At 46.5% G+C, this 23894-nt stretch overlaps 1 protein-coding gene across 12 annotated transcripts in view; it reads right to left on the bottom strand.

Moving 5' to 3' along the window:
* Positions 1-6240: 6240 nt before the first annotated feature.
* Positions 6241-23894, bottom strand: part of PFKFB3 (6-phosphofructo-2-kinase/fructose-2,6-biphosphatase 3) — a 37160-nt gene continuing 19506 nt past the window's right edge. For 5 of the 12 annotated variants that reach the window (XM_072334692.1, XM_072334743.1, XM_072334707.1 and 2 more), the window contains 16 exons: positions 21400-21525; positions 21033-21129; positions 20772-20838; positions 20391-20465; positions 20036-20092; positions 18703-18827; positions 17682-17889; positions 16878-17024; positions 16436-16540; positions 15419-15548; positions 15157-15219; positions 14931-14995; positions 13347-13517; positions 11891-11913; positions 10048-10098; positions 6241-9130 (listed from right to left, as the gene is read on the bottom strand). In XM_072334692.1, the coding sequence (XP_072190793.1) occupies positions 9124-9130; positions 10048-10098; positions 11891-11913; positions 13347-13517; positions 14931-14995; positions 15157-15219; positions 15419-15548; positions 16436-16540; positions 16878-17024; positions 17682-17889; positions 18703-18827; positions 20036-20092; positions 20391-20465; positions 20772-20838; positions 21033-21129; positions 21400-21525 (1517 nt within the window). In that variant the 3' untranslated portion in view covers positions 6241-9123. The remainder of the gene's footprint in view (positions 9131-10047; positions 10099-11890; positions 11914-13346; positions 13518-14930; positions 14996-15156; positions 15220-15418; positions 15549-16435; positions 16541-16877; positions 17025-17681; positions 17890-18702; positions 18828-20035; positions 20093-20390; positions 20466-20771; positions 20839-21032; positions 21130-21399; positions 21526-23894) is intronic. The other 7 variants (XM_072334753.1, XM_072334733.1, XM_072334718.1 and 4 more) reach the window with 4 other exon arrangements.

Genomic DNA, 23894 nt, shown 5'->3' with positions numbered 1-23894 from the left:
TGTAAGCAGAATGCAAAGAAATCCTCCCAAAGAGGCTGAAAAACTCACATTACAAGCTCAGAGTTATTGCAATAGCACCCATCCACCAAACCCCATGTGCGTGCTGTCTCCCAGTGGCAGGCGTGCAATCGCCTGGCTTAGCCTAACCCTCCCCTCACTGCTGAGTCAGCCTCTTCACAGGCAAATCAACTTCACAGCCATTACACAGAGCCTTCCAGGCTGTCTGACATCCTCACAGCCCCTAATCTCTGTGTCCTGTCCTTACCAGCCCTGGAAGCAGTCGTGCAGGGAATAGCAGCTTTGCAAGGAGGCAGCTCCGGGAGAAAGCAGCCATTTGCAGACATGCTCAGATCAGCTTAGCAGATAGGAAGGTAATTAATACCTTCACTAAAACCACTGCAGACACACAGGTGGGCTTTATGTTTGAACTTACCTTCCCAATCCTTTCAGCCTGTCTGGGTCAGTGGTGGCCACTCTGTCTCTCATGGTTTCCAAGAGCATTTCAAGGGAAGATAGATAGTGAGATGCCAAAGACACCCCTCTGAATCCTATCTGCATTCCTGAGATCATAGCTGCTTTCTGCCAAGTCTTCCAGGAGGGGCCTGAAGGTGACCTGCTGTGTGGGCAAGGTGTGTGCCCATCCCTCTGTCAGATAAGGGCAAGAAACCCTAATTTCCTCTTGCTTGAGTGATGAAGAGCAGAACCCAATCTCTCATTAGCTGTGCTTTATCCCCATAAGTTTATCTTGCATATTATTTTCCAACCAAACTAATGTGTTGTCAAAAATAGGCCAACAGTTTAGTCTCAGTGCCTTAGAATCGTAGAATGTCTTGGTTTGGAAAGGACCTCAAAGACCATCTACTTCCAGCCTTCCTGCTGCAGGCAGGGTTGCCAACTGCTAAGCACCACCAGATCGGGCTGCCCAGGGCCCCATCCAACACAACCTTGAACATCTCTGGGGATGGGGAATCCACAGCCACTCTGCAAAGTCTAATCCAGTGCCTCACCACCCTCTGAGAAAAAAAAACACAAAACCCATCAAATATCTAACCCAAATCTCCTCTTTTGGTTTAAAGTCAATCGCCAAGGTTAAAACCATTCCCCATTCTACCATGTTCAGTTCTATAGATGGGGAACAATCAGAGTTGTTCTGCCCGGATTCCATCTCAGGGCAGCTGAGTGAAAGACGCTGGTTGCTACAAAGGGATCTCCTTAGGATGTGCCACCTTGCCAGAGGACAAGGATATGTCCATTCATGACATGGAAACGAGCTGTGGGATTTTTGGAAGATGTTGGTTTCCATCCCATTTGGACAGGAAGATATTTTTATTTTTATTTACATGGTGAACCAAAAGCCTTGGTGTTCAGCCAACGTCAACCATAAGTCTTGCAAAGCCTTTATTACAGCTCTCCTGATTTAATTTGCTTATTTCCTTTTTTCCCAGCCCTGTCTCTCTCCAGTCTTCGCTGTTTCTTACAAACGTTTCTATGTGATTTGTGCAGACCTACTTTTCTCACCTCTATGCAATAGATCGAGTCAGGGGAAAATATGCCAGAAGCAGCTTAAAATTAGTCTCTGTGCAATGCCCGTGCTTGGGAATACTCACTGAAAGCATGCATGCTGGTTTAGCAAGTCTGGGAAGGCATCCTAGTCATTATTACAAATTAATTACGGTGAATATTGGTGCGTTATTATTTTATTATGCCTTATTTATACAGCAGCCAGTCCCTGCTGGGTAATTTATAGCCAGATAAGAAAATAATTTCTCTAAGTAGCTTCTAAAAGGTGAGATGGAATCTGTCTGATCTGCTTATCCACACCGATGGGGTATGTTACAGTACAAGTGCACCAGAATGAGTCAATAAAGAAGGAATTTGTAGTTTGTTTTTAAAGGATACAAACAGGGACTTGGGGTGTAGCTGTTTCAGGAAGATAAGCTTGGGGGGTGCCTACACACCATGCCAAGACTGCAGAGCAAGAAGTGCTACAAATGCTTAGCATATGCTAAAGGAACAGGGCAATTAAAAAGAGTGAGGACGTGTGGCAGGAGAGCACGTCTGCCTCTTGTCACAGCTGAATCAAGGCTGGGCAGAGGGAAGAGTGGATGAGTCAGGATGGCCTGGCTGGTAGAGTGGCATCACCCACTTGTGACATTAATCCTGTCCGGAAGGTGAAGGAGCAGCCCTGGAACATCCAGAGTAAGTCACAGTCCCTGCAGCATCTCTCCAGGGAGAGACTGGAAGGAAATAAGCTATTAACGTTTGTACCACTACCTTGAAAACTGGGTTGATGGTGTGATGATCTACAGTCATGAAGGACAGTGTGCTTGCCAGTGACCAGAGAGCCATATGTGGAATTTTTCCCCTCTGTTCTTCCACTGGTGCCTGGAGTAATGGGTGGGTAGAGAAGGGCCAAGAATCAGAGAAATGACATTTGCTTCTCCATGCTGCCGTCTCACGGAACTCACTGCTCCCAAGGGAAGACATCAGTATTTTTAGGTCCTTCTAAACCAATACAACCTCTGCCAGCCAGCCAGCCTTCTTCTCTCTACAAGAAACAGCAGCTCTGCCCACGGGTTGGCATCCAGCTTTGGTGAAAGCATCCATTGCAGTGCGGTGCTCTCCAGTCTGGTTTGGATGACATTTATCAAAATGCTGGGTTTTCATTCTGTTGATGCTGAGTCGGTTGTTTTGGTGGATAAAGGCAGCAAAAGACAAGATCCAGCTCTGGAAATACCTCTTCATAATGACCAAAATCACAGCTTAATTGTGGGGTTTGAGCTGCAGCTAGAAATATCTGGATTTGGGGCTGTGCTGGTTCTCAAGCCACCCTCCACAATGGTAATTAGTTGTTAGGTCTTAATTACTGCTTCTCTTCATAGCTCCAGTACAGCTGTGCTTTCTGGTCACAACCTCTGCTGCCATCCATTTTTGTACCAGGCCAAGACTTTGCCATCTTGGATTTCAGCACAAAGACAGCTGAAATAGTAGGTATCCAATAAATGCAGCAGTAGGTATCCAATAAATGGCTGACATGAGGTGTGGGTGCGATACAAAAGTCTGTGCCTCGTACTAGATAAACGTGTAATTCACAATGCCTATCTAAACTTGAACCTTAACTCCTCACAGCCCCTTCAGGTCATGCCAGCTGAGAAACGTGTCAAGCCTCCTTAGATCAAACAAGAATGATCTCACTTTGCCAACAGGTTGGCTGGCCAGCTCCATCGGTTGGGTTTGGTCTGCCTTGCCATCAAGGTCACCACACTCAGCATCCCACTGGACATGCTCTTATCATGTTACAAATTAGTTCTTCCATAGGATCATGGAAGGTAACAGTCAAGAAGATCTCTCAAGGCATTTAGCCCATTGTTGGCTGGTGTTGGTCATCAAGGGATGGTGATAGCTCATGAGAGGAGAAACTACCAGGAGATCTAACACCACTTTGTGTGCCAGTGACTGATTTTTTGGTATTCAGGTCAATAAAGGTCAATCGTTTCAGTATCACTCTGACCACTGTTATTCTCTTTATATAATGCAGTTTCTTCTAGCACTGCTGACAACTAGATTCAGTTTCAGTTCTCTTTTTCTAACCTTTTTTTTTTTTTGGACCTCAAGAAAGGAAAAGCACATGCCTGGGGAAATGACACAGTCCAGTTTCTCACTGTGACCCCGCCATCTGAAAAATAAAAGTATTTTTTAAAGTTCATGTATTTACTCAGGATGTTGCAAGGAACTGTCACAAAGCATCTGTCACTGGAAGGCCAGAAGGGTTTCCAAGTATCTCTGATGTCTTCTTCCATGGGGTTGGGATGTGGAGCTGGGAGGATGCTCTGCAGCTGCCAGGAGGGTGCTGTGCAAAATGAGATTTCTCCAGCCATATTGAGGGGCTTTGGGAGCACCTAGTCAAGGGTGGCTGCTGCTGGTGGCACAGCTGGTGGCTGTTCCCTTTGGGGCTTCCTATTTAAGTCCCAAGCAGGAGAAGAAGCTGCTCCATGAGGGTCACACAGGTTATACCAGGGTAAAGAGTCACTAAGGGTTTTACCAGGGGACCCCTAACCTACTCTATAGGTTCAGTTTAGCTGCTCCTTGGGCACTCAAGGATGGGGGAGATCAAGAAGAGAAGCCTGGTATTGCCGCTATCCCACCCCACCCAACACCATCCCATCCCATATTGTCCCATCCCATTCTAGCTCATCTCATTCCATCCTACCCAGTCTCATTGTAGAAAAAGTGCACACCTGCATTTAGACACCTGGAGCTGTTGCAAACCAAGATAATTCCCATTAAAACCCTCAAGCAGCAAACAGTTTCCTTGCAAAGCAACACCCAACCCTGCAAAGTACCCAAATCCTTTTTATTCCTTATGGTGGGTTTTTTTTTTTGCAGGGTAAAATAGAAACAAACCCTGCAGCTCCCACGGCGCAGTTGCAGATGCTCCCCAGGCATGGGCAGGTTGGATGGGTGCTGGCTGCACTTCATACAGCACGCTGCATTGTAAAGGTTTGCCCACAGTTTATTTAATCCCTTGCACGTATCAGACGCATTCCTGAGCCATCAATCAGAGCTGAGTCAGCCAGCGTGACCGGTCTGTGTTTTTTTTAATAGCAATCACAAGTTCTCTCGGCTTGTTTGCTGGCAATGAGGTTGGATTTGCTTTTTTTTTTTTTTTCCTTTTTTTTCCTTTTCCCCTATGATAATGAAAACGGAACCCAGCGAAAGGAGACAGAGTTGACCGTGAGCAGGAAACGTTCCCCACTGTCAGGGGGTAACCTTTAAATCCAGCCTGCCTCAAGGAACGTCTGTCACGGTACAGAACGCACTACAAGTCCCTTCCTGTCCCTGCATGCAGAAAGAGAAGCAAGAGTGTTTTCTTGCTGAGCAGCCTTGACAGCGCTGCCCTGGGAGGTGAAAGCTGTTTCTAAGCTCTCCCTGCAAGGATGAGGTTACTGTGGCTTCATCAGCCCTAATAGGGGATGCAGGAGCAGTGCTGCTGTTGTGTCTGTACCCAGCCTCTGCCCAGCTGTGTATGGTGTGGGCACAAGGCCACGCTCCCTGCCCTAAAATAAGGCAGGAATGTTTTGTCTTCACTTGGGTCGGGGAGGGCAGCAGGTTGCTGAATAGGCAAAACAAAGAAGGTGTTGTGGTTACCAGCTTTCCTGGAGAGCATGAGTCCTCCACGCCTCTGGGGTGGTTACAAGGTGAGCATCACCCCACAGCTCTCAGTGCCCACATGCAAGCCTGGAGAAATGCAGGTGCAAATCCATTTTAAAACCCTATAGAATGATGAGGACAAGAGGAGAAGGCAGATGGTCCCTGAGCATCTCAAGCCCTGCTCTAAAAAACTCCTCCTGCCCCAAAGCCCCAGGGAAGATCAGAGCAGGGCCTGCAGTTAACCAGCAGTAGCCAAATCCACACCTACAATTCAACTTCCATGTGGCATCTACCATCTTCCAGCTCTGAGGCAAGGACAGACGTGATACCATAGGACATCTCTACTTTGACAGAGAAGCACCAAACCATTGTAAGGAGGTGTACCAGGTTTGAATAAATGGCTGATATCCAACAAAAAAATGCCATATAATCTCTTAAGTTGGTAGTGACCCTTATAGGTCATCTAGTCCAGCTTCCCTGCAATCAACAGGGACGCATACAGCTCAGTCAGGTTGCCCAGAGGTCCATCCAGCCTAACCTTGGATGTTTCCAGGGATGGGGCAACCACCACCTCTCTGAGCAACCTTGGACTCCCTCTTACATTCAGCTGGGATGTAGCAGTCAGAGTGTGAAGGGATCCTGCCATAAGTGCAGTTGGATTTATCACATCATTCCTACTAATGAGCTCTTCATGGACCAAACAAAAAGCTCCAAATTGCTGCCATGTGGTTAAAATGAAAGGGGTTAAGCCACAAGATCAGAAGGGCTTTTCTCAGTTGATCTTCAGAAAATGCACTGTAGGGCTAAGAGGAGCCTATAAAGGGCACAAGAACTAAGTAATGCCCGTATGTACATGGCAGGATTGCATTGGGCACAATCAACCTTGAGAATACCAAACTTAAGTTGGAACATGGAACAGTTTAGGTTGGAAGAGACCTTAAAAATCATCAAGCACCAACCCCCTGCCATGGGCTGGTTGCCATACACCAGATTATGTTGCCCAGGACCCCATCCAAACTGGCCTTGAACAGCTCCATGCTATGTACCCAAAGGCGCAAATGTAAAGCAAGTGAATAACCACATCGCATCTGTATTTCAACAAGTTATTTTATTGGTCCAGCAACTGCAAAATATACAAATTTCTGAAAGGCAGACCCTGTTTAAGCTGGCACAGCTTGATATCAGGCAATTATTCCAGATGTATATACAGAACAGTTAACAGCAGAGATAACAAAAACAAATCCCAAGTATAACTACCCTTCTTCTCTCTCCAAGCTTTGCAGTATACATTAAATAAATAAACAGCGCTTTGCTATTAAAAAAAAAAAAAAAAAATCATAAAAAAAAATAAATTCAAGTATCACAAAAAAAATATACAGGAAGAAATAAAGGAAAAGGGGAAAAAAAAAAAGACTGGTGTGGTTCAACAAATCCATCTTTGCACCTTCCCTCCCTTTGCAGCTGCGGCATCATTGCCTGGGCTTGCCAAAACATAACGGGAAGCATGATGGGATGGGATGGAGATGACATCCTGCCACCCACTCCCAGCATGAGGACCTCTTTGCTACTCATGGGCCAACTTCCCCCTCTTGAAGAAGGGGGGGAAAAAGATAAAAATAAAAGCCGACCAACTTCAAAATTTCATCTTCTTATAGGACCAAGTCTTCTATTTCCAGAAGCTTAAGGTTTGGGTTTATTTCTTGCTTGCAGACTTGTATATATTTGTACGTATGTACGCATCGACACGCACTCAAACACACACCGAACATCTTGTTTACAGGATTGATCACAGGCAGCCAGACATCATGTTTGCGTGTGCCGGCTTATCTTTGGGTAGCAGGAGGAGACAGATCAGCTCCCCAGGAAACGGGCTGAGAAGGCAGCCAAGTCACCTTCCCCCAGCATCTCTCCTTCTCAAAGGCAGAGAAACCAAAAGGGCTGATATGTCAACCGCACGCGCACGAGCCTGCGTTAATACAATTATTGCAAATTCAAGAAGAAAAAAAAAAAGGGGGGGGGGGGGGGGGGGGAAATAAGTGTTTTTTGTTTCATCTGTACAATATACACATATGGACACGCTCATACAGGGCACCACCGGGATGGTTGGATAGAGACCACTGTAGTCCCTGAGCCTTCCCTGCTGTCGGTACTGCTCCGAGCCTATGCAATGTGGTTTTTGTTGCATGGGACTGAAGCACTAGGCACTGTGGTTCACCTTTTCTCATAGGACAAAGGGACCAACCCTCCCCACCCACCCCCCCATCCCCAAAGAAGCCAAAATAAAATAGCAATTAAAAAAAAGCACACAAGAAAAACTCACAACAACAGGGAAAGAAAACAACACTTTCCCCACAAACCTCTCCACTCCCATCTGCAGGGACGTTGCTTCCTACCCCAGGGGAGGGGAGAAGGCCATAGAAAGGATTAAAAGCAAAGGGCTGCCCATCTCCAACCCTCCACTGTTGGTGGAGGACCCTGATGACTTGGCCTCCTACCTACAGTTCAGCTGTGGAAAGAGGGTTGGGGGGAAATGGGAATAGGGAGATGCTGAACACACAAAAGAGGGGGTTGGGGGGGGGGGGGGGGGGGGAAAAACCACAGAGTTTTGCACAATGCAGTAGTGGTTAATTGCCACAGTCAACTGCTGGCTCACAGCCTGCATTAAAAGGCTCTCATCTCCAACCTTCATAAATTGGCCAACAGAGCCCAAGCCAGGACTGTGTCCATTGCCCCCTGCACACGCGCACACACACCCCTTGGAAGCCATAACAACTGCTTTCATGCAGTCCCAGCTTCCTAGCACGCACAAGAAGTAATTAAAAAAAACACTGCCTGTATTCAAGCTTCCCCTGTTAAAGAGGCACAGGTTAAAAAAAAAACAACAAAAACCAAAAGAAATATAGTCATGCTCCTGCCACAAATAAAGTGCAAAAACCAAGCGGTTTCTAAGTATAGACATATACCCACACGCACACACACACCTGTGTGCATGTATATATATATTAAAGAAAAAGAACAGCAACAAAAAAATTCTCTTCTTAAGACCTTTTTGTCAATACCTGTCCTGCATCCTGGCCAGGACACCTGCGTGTCTGCAAAATACACCCAGTGCAGCTGCCCACCGATGGCCTGAAGTGATGTGGGGACCCAACCGCCCCATCTCCTCTTTCCTCCAACACAGAGCATCCACAGGATGCCAACATCAGTGTGGTTCCCCTTGATATTACAAGCAGCTTATAGCCAGCTTCACAGCAGCAGACTGATATTCTCTGCAACCTACCCCCTGCTTTGAGATGCATCTATTAACATGAGGGTTTTATTATTATTATTATTATTGGCTAAAAACAGCCGTTTTCATGTGTTTCAATGAGCTGGGCTGTGCACATGGCAGGCTGTAGCTGGCACAGGACTGCAGCACAGCACATAAAGGGCTTTCTTGCAAAAAAAAAAAATAGTAATACTTATAAAATAATAATAATAACAGGAAAAAAAATATCCAAATTCCCCCTCTGTTCCCTCCCTCCCTTCTTGTCCCCATTACTGCTAACCCCGCACCATTCACATATATACACACACTCCACCCAAAGATGGATGGGTACCATTAGTCTATACAAAAAGAGCTCAAAACCGCTTAGAGAAGGAAAAATTAGAACTTGGAAACTCCTGTGCGCTACAAGCGCTTCCCAGCTTCCTACACACTAGCAGGACACCGGAGAGGAGAGTAATGCTGCAGCCTGAAGACCTGGGAGCTCGTCTCCCTCCTCTCCATCGCTCTCCCACTTCTCTCCCCCCTCCAGCAGAGCAGTTTGCAGATGAACAGGCGTGGGTAGAAACAGCCGAGGGTCGACCTCGCCACAAACGGAGGAGACCTGTTTTACAAGCAAGCTTCAGAAATGACGATGGGATGGGAGCTGGTGTCGCTGGTGGCCTCGCGACAGCACTAAGGGACTCACGACGGCTTCTGCGAGTTGTTCATGTTCTGCAATGAGAGGGGAAGGAACACGGTTGGAGTCATGCTTGGAGTATCTTTGCACAGTGAGAAAGGGGGGGGGGGGGCACAACACTATGACAAGGGTCACCACTAAGAAAGCGTCTATCTACTACAGAGGGAGAAGACATCATCCACTCAAGGAGAGAGACATGTTGACTTGCTGCCTGAATCCTTCCCTTGAGCATCACCCATCCAAAGGATGGGAATCTGGCAGGCCTGAAAACCAAGCTGCTCTTTGTCCATGCAATACAAGGAGACAGGACACCATAAGAGCCCAACTAAGCATCTCTCTTGCTTGCCTCAAAGGTGGACAGTGTCCCCACATCTGCTGAGTGGAAGTCACTGTTTGCCCATCCTCAACACTGCCCTGCTGCAGAACCACCTCCAGCCAGGGCAGTGATGGCCTGGAGGATCTGGCATGGAAACCAACCACCCTCAGTGGTGCTGCTGAAGCCAACGTTCACCTTTATCATTTCAAGGGTTTTAGAATGGCTTCAAGCACAGCCCTGGTGCCACCACAGTGTCAAGAGACATCTGCTAATGCACAGCGAGCAGCAAGGACAACAAATCCAGGGACAACCAGCTGAACACCAGCAGGAACAGCTCCCACAAGTGATGACTATAGGAGATCATCAGAGAAACCCAAGGAGAGATGACCACAACAAGGACATTTCTCACATCACAAAACTACACAAAAAAAGGCTGGGGGGGAGGGAGGAAGGAGAGTAGAAGGGACTAAGAAACAGCTAGGAAGGCTTTTCAACCTATTTTAATCTTTTACAACCTAAACTGGTCTTTTACAAGCACCAGGAGCCATGGCCATGCTACAAGACAGCACCGTTCTGCAGTAGCTAAAGAGACAGGACAAGGGTTAGGAAAAGCCACGTGCACCCACAGCTATTTACCTTGGAAATATTAGTAAAGAGAAAACTTTGAGAAAGTGACAAACAGGTCGTCTTTAAGCATGAAAAAGTGAAAGGGGAGAAGAAGGGAGGGGAGAGGAGAAGCTTTTCAGTCGGGTTGTTGTTACAAAGTGCACTTTGGATCACAAACCAAGCAAAAAAGGAAACCACATCAGTTCATCCTGCAAACCAAAACCAGTCCAGGAGCACACAGCTATATCCCTGGGCTCTCCAGGTATCCTTTGGATGGGATCAAGCCCCCACTGGGATGGTTGACTTAGCAATACTGCTGCTGCCAAACACCTCCAGCAGTGCAAACAGAGGAGGGAACCTCCACCTCCCCTGACCCCATATGGGTTGTAGTGGGAGACAGTGAGGATGCACAAACAAGGTGACAGAAGTGACAGAGGTGAAGGTCCCTCACAAACCAAATGCTTAGTGACATCATTTTGGCTCCCTCAAAAGCAAATCCTAATTCCCATAGTACTAGGTGGCAACAGACTTCCAGAACTGGAGAAACCTTAGCTTGCTGCATCCAGCCTACACCTGGGATGGGAAGCCACCAGCACCTGCTCCAAGAGCTCTTAGTGTAGTGCAACCTGATGTAGACCTCTAAAATTTAACATAAGAGAGGGGTTTTTATTTTGGTGTCCCAGCCAGCACGCAATACTTCCTATTGTAACGTAGTTGTGAAGAAGCTGGATGGAGGGATGTACAAAAAGAAAGTCACTCTCTAAGCAACCAGACCAGGAACTTCATCAAGGCAAGAAAATGAGCATAGGCGTGCATGCCATGGCAGGCAGCTCAACACTCACGCAGGAGCATCAGCAAGCTCTTCCCAAGCACACCCATCAGCAAAGCCAAAGTCTGACTTTTCTACCACCCATTTTTGGGGAGAATGGGAATAAATATGAAGTCCCTCAGCTGTTACACAGAAGCAAAGCCAATTTATAGCAGCTCTTCCCATCTTGATATCACAGAATGAACCAGGACAAGGATGGAGGTGGGCTGATTGCTCTATAAAGGACAGAGACATGTAGGCACTATGCCAGTGGAACTCCCAAATCTCCCTAGTTTTTTGAGAAGACATTTGAGTACTCCTTGTCTAATGACTGATACTCTCTTTACTCAGTGAGGTAACATGAAACAAGTCCAAACAGCTTCAATTTATCCAGAACCATATTGTCCCTATTATACAGTAATTTAACAGCACTGTCAAAACCTCAGTCAATTCTAAGTAATGCATTAAAGGCTCAAGGCATCTTGCCTACTAGAGCTATGTCAAGACATCCTTGTTTCTGATCTGCCTAAGAAAAATGGGCAGGTTAGTCCCAAAATTAACATTTGCAGAACAAATGCAGTAATGCATTTCAGCTTCCATACAGGCAATAAAACCCTGCTAGAAGCTGAGGTCAGAATCTTATCTGGAAATCATCAGTGGCATCACTCAGGCGTAACTCGAGCCCCCGTGACAGGCAGACCACCTGGGTCCATCACCTATGAAGTGCTACCATGGAAAATGTCAAGGAAAACCCAAGGGTATCTTATCTCCAACTACTCAGTGAGAAAGCAGAACTTCAGACAGCATCCTGAAGTAGAAATCTGCTGTTTCCCAGCAGAATTTGGGCACTTAATCAAGATAGGGTACTTAAGGGTTGGACAAAGCAACATTCATAGCCTCCTCTTTGTAATTCTTAAGACGCACCCAATTCCCACCCCAACACACAAATATTCAGTCCAAGAAAACCATGCCCCAGCAAGGTTTCACAGCAACAAAACAACCAGTGGGACAGTGAGAAACAAGGGAAGAGGGAAGGAAAAGAATAAGACCCAAGAAGGTACTTACAGGCATGCCTTTCCTAGTAAAGGCTGTAGAGAGACAGAGAGAAGGGAAAGAGAGGTGTCAGTAATGCTGCGCAAGACAGGGCAGGGGACATAAGATATCAGCAAGGGGCACCTGGACACCAAACACTTCCAGACCCTAAAGCCAGGACAGGGTTTGTTGTTAGACTTGAGCAGCTCAAAGCAAAGCCCCAAAAGCCAAGACACTGAGCAACTGACCTGCTCAGTGCTGTATGGGGTGGAAAGGTTCATGCAAAGCCATGAAGCAGTGCAGTTAGAGGGAAGCCAGGGGGCACATCACACTAATCCTGGGATTACGGATTGGGGACAACACAGACAAGGCAAAGAAGGAGCAGACAAGACAACAAGACCCAACAAGCAGCACAATATGAGGCTCATGTACCATATACGGCTGCTTCTCTGGTTCCACCCAAGCTCCTTCACTAAGGGATGGGGTCTCCATCTTTTCACAAGCAGGTTAAAGAAGAGATAACATACAAGCAATATAGCATGAGAGGATCAGGTTGGATATTAGGAAACCCTTCTTCTCAGAAAGAATGGTGAGGTATTGGAACAGCCTGCCCAGGGAAGTGGTATAGTCACCATCCCTGGAGGCTTCCAAGAAAAGGGCAGATGTTGTATTGAGTAACATGTATAGAGCAGTCACAGGAACAGGTTCATGGTTGGACTAGCTGATCTTAGTGGTCTTTCCAACTTTAATGATTCTATGAATCCTTGGGTTTTCACCCGGGGCTGCAGAAGGCAACTGATGTACAGGGCATGAGTGAACACCAAAATTGGCTTCTACTCAGTTTTGGTTCATTTTGTTTATTCCTCTGGGAATAGAGAACTGCAGGCAGAAATGGGTCCTGACAGTCATTTTCTAAGTGGAAGCCCAAGAACATGTGTGTTATCGCAATGCCCAGATCTACAGTGGAACAAATGCCTTGGGGGAGGGAAGGGTGAGGTAGGCATGAGCCCTTTGGTTTTGCCTGCTTAGCCAACTGGCTCTCACATGGACATGGTTGTGGAGACTCTGCACTAGATGATGCTGGCTTGACGAGGGGTTAGACCAGCTGGACCCAAAGGTCCTTTCTAACCCAAACCACAGTTCTGTGACACAGCAATGTCAGATGGGGGACACCAAGGCAAATTCCTAGATCAACTGCTTGATTAAACCCACAGCTTTCGGGCTGACCAAAGGACTTAACAGCCACCTATTACTGGCTGCTCCCAAACACCAACCCAACATGGATAGGGGGACACAGCACCCATGGGAGAAGCGCAGACAGAGCATCTCAGAGCCAGCAGCAGCACAAGATGCGACAAGTGCAAGCCGTTCTCAGCTTCAGGAGCGACAGCAGGAAGACAACAAACAAACAACAAAGAATGACAACCAAAAATAAAAATAAATTAAAAAAAAAATTAAAAATAAATTAAAATTAAAGAGTTCAACTAACTTGTCCCGGCAGCTGCGTGGGCACTTCCTGAGGAACACAGCCTGGCAGGGTGGAAGAAACAGCCACATGCTCCTCAAAGCTGTTGATGCGAGGCTTTTTGATGGGCTCTGGGCTTGCTAGAGGGGTAACGCTATTACGTCTCATGAGCGGGTTAGGTCCCTTCTTTGCTTCCTGAATTAGAGTGAGACAAAGAAAAAAAAAAAATGTAAATAAAAAGAAATAAAATAAAAATGAAAAGGGAAGAAGGCGACAGTTATAAAAGGGGAAAAAAAAAAAAAAAGCAAGTTGTTTCTTTCCTTAAAGCAGCCTCCTCTTTTTCCCCCACAATTGCTTTCCATGTGCAAAAGGATAAGTTGGATGCAATGAAATGCTCTGGACACCAAAAAGAGAAACTGATGCAAAATGTTGGAGAACTTAAATATGATTTGCCAAGAAAGGTAGGAAAAAATAAATAAAGAAAGAAAGCCCTGAGCTCAGAAACAAGATGGCTTTTGTCCACACCTGAGCCTTCAATCATGAAAGTAAAACGTGCATTACTACAAAGTATAGCAGTAACCAACAGCAACCACTTGGCACAAGCACCCAAGAGAGGTGCCCATTGCTCTGCTCCTCAAAGCTGGTCCCTCTGATTGCGAGAGCAAGAAGAGGAACGACAAGTGAGCTCGAGTAGATAAGAAAGGATGGGGAAGTGGGACAGAGCAGCCAGCGAGGGTCAGCACAGCACCAAGCTTCAACTCAAGGCATGTGGGATGGAGGGCAGCACCTTTGTAGCTGAGCAGAGGAACCCAAGCGCTTTGCACATGCCTCGCTCCATCCTAACTGAGCCCCATAGCCAATCCTGGCAACGGTGACGCAAGGGCATCAACGACCCTGATGTTATGGGAAAGTGACCAGCTTTTCCTATGCATTGAGGTCAAGGAGCAAAGAAAATATGTAGTCCAAAAGGAGATGGATGAGACCATCCAAATCCCAGACAGGACCCACCACAAGCTGGAAAGGTTGGAATGCAGGGCTTTCCTTAAGTGACCATCCAGCCCCACCACCAAGCTGGCATCCCCTTGCTCTGATGTCTCCTACTTTTGGCCTCTGAACTCCTGGTGGAGCACACAGACCTGACTTTATGGAGTTTCTCCCCTAGTAATCCACCACCCTACATAACAGCGCTCTAATAGACTCATAGACACAAAGGCACACTAGGAAAAACTACACAGGCGGGTGCTGGCCAAGCCACCAAGCATGGATTCTGCCAGCCAGCTGGGAAACCTGGGAGAAGTCACCTTCTCCATCCACAGCTGTATTTCCCTGTTGGGAAAATGGATGACCACAAAGGCAAAAGTCAGAGACCGACTGACTTTTCCCTGGGTCAGCTTTAAACTAGGTAGCAGGCACATGCATGAGGGTTTCCCAAGGGAAAAGAACTCTATCAGCCACATCTACGCAGAGCAAGAGCCCAACTGATGCACCCAGTCCTCCAATGGCACTTTGAGCACTAGGTTGAGCAATCTTCCCAGGCATCCTCCCTGATACCATAGGGCAAAGGAAGGGAACACCCAAAGGATGTCTCAGAGGGAAAAATACACTTACCTCTGGCCGCTCCCTGTGAGTGTTAACAGCTTCAATATTCAGGGAGATGGATTCCACGCGGCAGCCTGCAGAAGGAAGCACAGAGACAGAGGCTGTCAGCAAACCAAGGGAAGGTGTTACAAGGTGCTCCATCCCCAGACCTCTGTCTGTGTCCCAGAAGCTTGGATTTGTGAGGAGCTGCAAGTTGAACACCTCAGCACATTGATTAAGTAGCATTCCCACTTACCATAAGCCACTGGGGTCAACTTCAATACCGTGTGAAGAGGACATTTCAGGTAGGGCATTTCATCTGCAGAGAAAGCAAAGCAAGATTAACCCCACCCTTCTCTAAAAACTGGTTCAGACATCTTCCTCAGCACCTAAACCGATCCCATACCAAAGAGATGCCATACTCCAGGCCCTGCACAAACACAAGCACATCTCACCTCCTACACGTTGCATCCCTCCTCCAACAGGATCCACCTCCTGCCCAGGCACAGAGAGCTCACCTGCACTCTTGTCCAGGAAATAAGCAAGGAGACAACGCATGACAGCCTGGTGACAGATCACAAGGACATTTTCTTGTCTCTCCAGCTCCATGATGACTGGCTCCAGACGCTGCACCAGGTCTTGGTAGGACTGAAACAGAAGAGCAGGGAGATGAGCATAGAGTCAGGAAGTCAAGGACCTCAAAAGAAACAATTATCATTGTCTTGGTCTAAGTATTTGATTTCATACCTCTGATTGAACTAAACCAACTAAATTACTGATAAAGATGAGTAAATTTGACAGTGCTTCAACTTGGCTACTCTATAACATAGCTACTGATCAGAGGAAGGAAAAAAAACCATTTATGCTTCAATCACAGCCCTGAAGAGTTTACTGAGGTAACCTACAACTGCACAGAGGCTTTCAGATTACTGCCTCCGTTGTCTCAGAACTTGCTTTTCTGCGAGTTTTTAAGCTCTGAAGTATGAATCACCCTGAATACCTCTCAGGTTTTGATAAGTTTCAAGATCAACCATTTCATATTGAACCATGACAGATATCCAGAAGGAACCCAGGCACCTAGAGTCAACGTCAATCACTCACAGATACTCTCCTTTAGACCTGCTTCTATTAGACTGAAGATTTATTGTTCCCAAGTGTCTATGGACATGATCTTTAATTTGGGACTAAAAAGGTCAGTTCACAACCAAAATTACCATCCAGAACTGATGTAGATTCCCAATTCCATATGTCACACCTTGAAAACAGATAGTGTTCCTCAAGTCAGGGACAAACAGAGATATCAACAGCAACTCACAGCAAATGATGCAAAGAGCAGAGGATGAAATCACTACTTTAAAAATGAAACAAAGGGAAAAACCTGGGCAGCACAAGGCTGAGTGAACCTAATGGAAAGGATGGAGTAGGAAAAAATGGGAACACTTGCTTTTCTTCTACTCTCCTACTTTGGGTGTAGAGAAGAACCATGAAAACAAGGCCATATTCAAGTAACAGACACATCTCCAAAGGTCTCCTACCTCTCCAGAAGGATAGCGGTAGTAATATTTATCCTGATCACGTAAAGCAAATTCCTCTGGATGCTGGTCCCTGATTTCTTCATAAGTCATTTCTTCACACACACCCTAAGAGAAGAGGATAACCATGAGGTTACTGGCCATGCTATACGGAATTGGCCCACCTAACCCACACACCCTTCTCCAAGGCAACTGTCTTTAATGTGCTGAAGGATTGGATATAGAACAGTTTCATGATAAAGTCACCTTAATCTACTTATTCAAGCCAACATCTTGAACATTTTGTTTAAGGTAGAAGTAAAATCACAAGCCAGATTTGGAGTGCCAGAGCAGGAAAAGTATACAATTCCCCATAGAAGGGAAAACTCCCTACAGGAGATGAGACTTAGGCAAGACTGAAAAAAAGCCAGCACGATCATCTCCTCCTGCATTCAAAGCTACTTACAGCATCTATTTCATTGAGGGCCTTCCACTGCTCATAGGGCAGCTGGAGCGCTTCTGCTGTTTGGATTGTTCTCTTAAGTTGGCTGGTCCAGACTTTGAGGTCCTTCAGGTTCTGCTCCTCAACAAACTTGTTCAGTGCCAGTGCAAACTGTAGGACAGAGAAGAGGTTGAGTCCTGACCCAAGTGGGATCCCATTCAGCTTCCCAATGAGTTTTCCTCCCTGCTTCCTAGTAAACATTCCCTTCTCCAGATCCTTTCTGTCTTCCATGGCAGATGTACTGGCCTTCTGTTCTAAGGTGGAGTCCCAAAAAGCTATAAAGGAGTATGGGAACAAAGAATGGAAGAGGAGAAAGCTGCAACCTAATGTAATCAAGGAACAGCAGCAGCATCCAAGAAGCCGTGCCACAACCTGGACTCTCCTATGATGTGAAATATCCCAGAGCATCCTTAACCAACGCTCTGTTTATTTGTCAGAGAGCTAACTGATGTTTCATGTAGTCCTCGACAAATCACACCTCAAGTGAGCAGGTCCATTTGAACTTCAAAATGTTAATGGAAAACTAAAATAGATATTAGCCCTCCATGAACCAGCTCTCTTGACCAGTCCTTGAAGAATCAATTACTGAGCAAACTGAGCTCTTAACTATTATCTAAGAGAGTTTTTTGAGGCCATGCTTAAGCCAAAATTTGACAAGCCCTATAGATGGATCTTCAGATCATCCCAGCTGGCACTGATTAAACATTCAGCCCAATAGATGGCATCTCCTACAGCTAAATCCCAGAGAAATATTTCTCTCCTCCTTACCTTCTTGCCCCTGTTGGAGAGGCCTGAGTCACCTCCAATCTTCCCCTTGAGGTTGAACTCGCTCTCACCGTGCCGACAAAGATAAATGGTGCGGGGCTGAACATGGATGTTCATTAAGTAGTAAACAATCCTGCTTTGGATGTGATCCTGAACCCTGTTGACCAGGAACCGCCGGCCAACATCGATGACTTTGATGAGAGAAAGCTCCCTAGGGAAAACACAGCAAGGATGAGGAGTGAGGTGGGTGTCAGTGGGGGAAAGTAGAAAGGAAAACCATCACTCCACAAAACGGCCTTGTGAGGTATCTCAGTCAATATAATCACTCAGCTAAAAGGATTTCCTGCAGGCTATTTTCAACAGGAAGTTGGTAGGTTGCAGCAATTCATGGAGAGCTAAGTAACATGAGTGTAATTAGCTTCCCTCCTTGCAGCAATAAAGAGGATTAAGCCTAGCAAGAAGCACATCCCACCCCAGGACAGCACTGAGCTGGACAAGGATTATCCACACAGAGCACATGGATGTGTCTGTGAGCAGTGGAAAGGCTGAGAGGTGAAACATTACTGACTGGTTACCCACGTGGCTATACAGGACAGCAAAGGTTAAGCAAGCCTTAGTTGCATGCCCTGGGTTAACCTTGAGCTTGCCTAAACAACCCCTTCTTTTCACTGGCACCATGACAAAAGCATCCCAGAAACACTCCAGCCCACCCACCCATCCCTTTGTTTTCTATGTATTTATGCCTAAACTAGATAATCTACAAGGTCTCTTCCAGTACAAGACATCTGTGTTCCTATGAACGTGGTCAAAACCAGTACACGCTCTTTAACACAAGGCTAGAGAAGACAGCATTACACTTTAAAGGAACAAGCATGATTTACAGCAAGCCTTGACCACACACTATGCAAGCACAGTCACGTGTTTGAACACCAAGTGAAATACAGCTCCATACTTCATTACTCCGCTCCCAGGAAACAAAAGACATTCAAAGACAGGCTCTTTGTAAGTCAGGAAAGTTTCTTACCGGTCATAGTCATCAGGGTCAAGAGGCTGGTAGCTGGCTTGGTAACAATTGATTCTTTTCATGAAGTCCTCCATGGCATCGGTAGAATTACAGTCCCGGTAATCAGGACTGGAGAGTTTTACTTCCTACAACAGGGGAGAGAACACACCGAAAAGAGATGTTAGGAAGGTTCCCAAGGAGGTAGAGAAGGCTGCTACCCCACCTGGGGTAACAGGCAGAGTAGGGCTCATATAGTCAGAGCATGCTAATCTCAAAATCCTGTCATGACCAACCGCTGTCTGGCCGAGCCATTAAACATCCATCAATTATAACATAGGAGTGAACAAGACCAAAAGTTAAAGACAAGGAAAACAGATTTGCTATAAACCATTGTGTTACTACACACTAGAATACACTAGATGTAGACTAGAAGGACACATAGGGACTAAGTTCTGTCTAACTTGCTTTAATACAATGTCTTTCCTGCTTTAATACAAAGTCTTTCCTTGGCTTTGAGCAGAAGTATTACACATCAGTAACCCCCCAACCAATCCTGACACCAATGGGATAACATCATAGGGCAGCAGCTCCCAGCAGGAACAAATGCCCCTAGACTGGTGCCTATTGTGAAGCCAGTCTAGGGAATGGGGCAAAGGCCCATGAAAAAAACCCTGATAGACTCTGGATATCCTGTGACACATTCCCAGACACCGTAAAACAACTTACAAAAGGTAGGCTGGAGATAAGGCTGAAACATAGCCCAAGGGGGGGAAAGGACACTTCCATTGAAGTTAATCATGCCCAGGTAGGCCAATTAGCATCTACTCACCCTAGCCAAGCCTAACAGGCAAAAGCTCATTTCTGCTGATGAGAAATCAAAGATCTAGCAGCTCCCAAAAGAGCAGATAAGTAATGTTTTATGTCACTCCCCCACTCAAGCTGCCAGCTAGTGGCAGGAAGCCTCTGAGCAGATCTGCTTTTCCCCTCAAAACAGACCTTAATAGATACTGTGAAACTGGATGTGGCTGAAGTCACCAAATTTAACTGGAATTTAAACCACACCCACCAAACAATCTGATGGGATTTAAGCCCTCAACCACACCTACCGCTTCGAAAGGGTGTTTGGGGTCACTAAAGTATCCTGAATACTTTATACACCTCTCCTTGATACCATTAGACATCAACAGAATGCAAGGGCTCCTTTCTCATCCCAGGACAAATATATTATAAAAAGACAAAACTCCTAATATCCTCAGCTGAGCCTGGAAAGATGCCTTTTGAAAAGAAACCAATTGGACACAGGTGAAAAATCCTACAACAGGAGAAAACAAAAGCAAGTGGCTTTCACTCTTACCATGACATTGGTGGCAACAACATTGGGATCGTTGCAGACAGATTCAATGAAGAACACCTGCAAAGCACAGCAAAACTCAGCTGAAAGCCAGCAGTAATGTTTAGATCACTCAGCCAGCTCTTGCTCAACCCAGCCTTCCCCCCTGCTTCACCCAAGAAGCATTTCCTCCACCTCACTTCTATCCTTTCAATCCCCAGTACTTAGAACCAGGAAAGGCCTCCCATTCCAGCAGCAAAATCCCCCCCTTAAAACAGAGCATCATGAGGATAGCCCAGCAGTGATAAACTACACATTATTAATAACATATAACATTATGTGGTCTATGCAAGGTGGGCAGCAGCAGGACAGTACCAACCTTGAACCCATTTTCTTTGGCAAAATTTAGGATCATCCCTCTCCTCTCCCGCGTGGTATTTGTGGCATCAAAAACCTGTAAAGCAAAGACTTTGGTTAGCCCCAGGGATGCCTGGTTTCTCACTGAGCCCTTCAAACTACATCCAAGGTGGAACTGTGGCTATATCATAAAAGCTGAGCTCACACTAAGCCACGTACTTTTCTCTCTCATTAAGGGCATTTTATAACATCCTATCCCCATCTGCCTCATTTTTGGGAGCGTTTAGGAACTTTCTCCCAGTTTCTGAGCATATAGCCCCTCTTCCTGCAGGTAACATTGCTCTGAGCTGCACAGGGCTCAGCACTTTCATTAGTGCCAAGAACCACAGAGAGCATCTCTTACCGCAATCTGGCCAGCCTCCTCCGTCAGGTACAGCTTGACATCCCTCAGGGCAGCCAGAGCACACTGCCTGCAAAAGAGACCAGGATGCATTGGTGATCTTGACCTACCAAGCCCCAACAGCTTCAATTTGTGCCTCGACATCAGGGAAATCTCAAGATCCAGCCCAGTCCTTCTGTCCATCACACCACAGCAATAGAGTAACCCCCCTGTATGCTTCACAACCCATTTGGGACACCAATGGTAGATGGGGTGCATACTCACCTCCTGACTTTCATAGCCTCTTCATTGTCGGGGCGAAAGAAGTCATAGGAGCTGTAATGCTTCACTGCCTCACGGCGATATTCCCCCACATTGAAAACTGCAGGAGAAAGGTAAAAATCATAAAAAAACTGGAGAAAACATCAGCTCAAATCAGCATGCAGCCCCCAGGAATAACACTTTTTAGCAACAGACTGAGAAAAGACATCTTTAGAGTAAAAGGCTCCGGATCATCTCTTTGTTTCAAAGGGATGGGAAAAATGGGGCATCTCCCATCCCATGTAGGACAACGTCCCACCAGCAATAGGACTGAGGTCCTGTAGCACTTTCTGAGGACTGAAGCTGGTCCTTTCCCCTGTAAACACCTCACCTTTCGTTGGGACGCCGATCCAGTTGAGATAACGAGTCAGCTTCTTGGAGATGTAAGTCTTTCCCCGGGCCGGGAGGCCAACCATCACTATCACAGTAGGGGAATTGGCAAGCTGCGGCCCACAGGCTATGAGAAAGAAGAGAAAGCAAAACACAAGCAGCTTTTAATCCATCAGCTCATCTTCCTTGTTGTTAAGCCTGCCTCCTCCAGGTCCTTTCGAAGTTACAGAAAGCCCAAAGTCTCTACACCATCTCCCCTGCATCCTCCACCCATGAGCCTCAATGACCAAAACCTCAAGCAGGGAAATCCACCGACTCAGTTTCAGAATGGAATCTGCTGAATGAGGACATCAGAGCCATCCACCAAATGCTCCAGCTCTGTGAATCACATGTGAGATGACTGCCCCAGTTAAGCCACGATGACCCAAATTCAGACCCAGCAGGATAAAGGATAAAGCAGGATACATATTGATGGCTGTAGAGGTGCAGCTGCCTTCCCAAAGCATCTTGCAGGATCCTCTGTTTCCCCATCAAGGGGAATATAACCCCTCATCAGCATGTAAAAGCAGATACATGGGAATTATTCATCTCCTAGACCTAAGCTGGTTATTTTGTTTGTTATAAAGTGGGTCCTGTATCAAAAAGGTGGAAGTAAACCCAGAGTGATGACTGGAAAGTTGAAGACTACTCCAATTCAATAGAACTGCATGACCAAAATGCAGGCAGAATGATGACAAAAGTAGCCATTTTCTCCATAAATCCTTTAGAAAGTAAATGCTGGGGCAATGGATTGGTTTGTAGGAAAGCACACATGGCAGCATCCCTCTGCCCTCCCACATCACGAACGTTCACATGGCTTCTACACATCAAGAGGCCAAGGCAGCAAGCCAAGCACTTTACAGGCAGGAAGGGAAGATCTTAACGATGCCTAATGGAATTTGGATTAGGCAGGCACCTTTCATACCACTCAGCATCACGTGCTGAGCCCTCCCGGCAAGGAGCAAGCCCCTCCAACGGGATTTCTCATCCAACCCTTCAATCCTGGAAACCTCATGGGAAAGGAATGCGGGGAGTGAATGGCTGATGGCAGAGCCATAAAAATGTGCCTTAATTATGGGCTGTGAGCTGAGGCTGCTCGCCTCGCTATGGGGCAGGTGGGATCCTGGGAGGCAGCACAATTGGTGGCTGAAAGAGGATGGAGGTAGTGGGGAGGGATTGGTCTCAGGGATAGGCACATAAACCAAGAGGTATGCACAGAGTATGCGAAGTACGTGGCATTTCCCTCCCAACAAACAAACAATCAAAAAAAATCCTACAGCCAAATTAAAGCCACACGTTAAAAAAAAAATGCCAGAACTGCTGCAAAGAGCCACTCAGCATCTGCATGGCTGTCTCAATAAAGCAGAAAGGAGATGAGAAAACTATCAAAAGGTTTCTCCCTTCCCCCCCAACCCCCTTTAAGTATTCTGCTTTCCTCAGGACAGTGCACTGGGTTCCTTTGTGCATCCTGTCCCCTTGGGTGCCATATTTCAAAAGCCCAGGGCAGATCAGGGCAGCTCACAATGACCTCAGTAGCAGGCACTGACTTTGCACACTGGGGTACCCAGGGGGCTGCCAGACATCCAATGGAAAAGGGCTTTTGCTCTCTGAGTGTGAAGTCCAGATAGAGAAAACATGTCTCACGTGCTCTAATAACTTGAGAGGGAAAAGAATTACACCTGAATTGATCCGCTCCTCCTTTCTCTATCTGCTAGCAGACACAAGATATCAAAGACTGGGGCCAGGAGGGTCTGAGCAATTAAAATAATGGTGCATAACGACGGACAGGGACAATGCTGGGTACTGTTCATGCCCCCTTCAGCTCCAAACAAGTAGAACAGAGGTGGTCCCAAAGCTCCTGCCCCCATGCAGGGGGCAACAAAACCAAAGGGAACAGCTGGAGGAATCTCTCCCCAGATCAGTCTGCTGGCAAATGGAAGACCCAGGTTCCCCCATAATAATGTGGAAAAAGCATCCGGTTAGGAACCTAGAGACATTTCCCAGAGCTCCAGGTCAGTGGTGGGCTCATCACATGCACCTACTTATCAGAAACCTGAGCCCAAATTCAGCAATATCACAAAAGCCAGCCCTGAGCTCTAGGAAACCTTGCAGCAGGGATGAAACAGAACCCGTGTTTTTGCTCCCAGTGCTTCACAAAGACCCAATTCATCATTCCTTTTCACCACACTGGAAAGCTATCACAGGGTTTTCAATGCATATTCATTACTTATTATGGACAGCGGTTCAGGTAAGTCAAGGTCAGGGATGACTTCCAAAAGGCTCCAGCAGTGTATTTCATTGAATGGCTTTGGTCAGAAGGCACCTTAAAGCCCATCCAGTTCCAACCCTACTGCCATGGGCTGTTGTCACTCATCAGATCAGGCTGCCCAGGGCCCCATCCAACCTGGCATTAAGAACCTTCATGGATGGGGCACACACAGCTTCTTTGATCAACCC

Source organism: Excalfactoria chinensis, chromosome 1 (assembly GCF_039878825.1).
Source record: "Excalfactoria chinensis isolate bCotChi1 chromosome 1, bCotChi1.hap2, whole genome shotgun sequence".
In the NCBI taxonomy this organism is placed as follows: domain Eukaryota; kingdom Metazoa; phylum Chordata; class Aves; order Galliformes; family Phasianidae; genus Excalfactoria; species Excalfactoria chinensis.
Note: the sequence above shows the minus strand (reverse complement) of the source record. Positions and strands in the feature narration are given on the sequence as shown.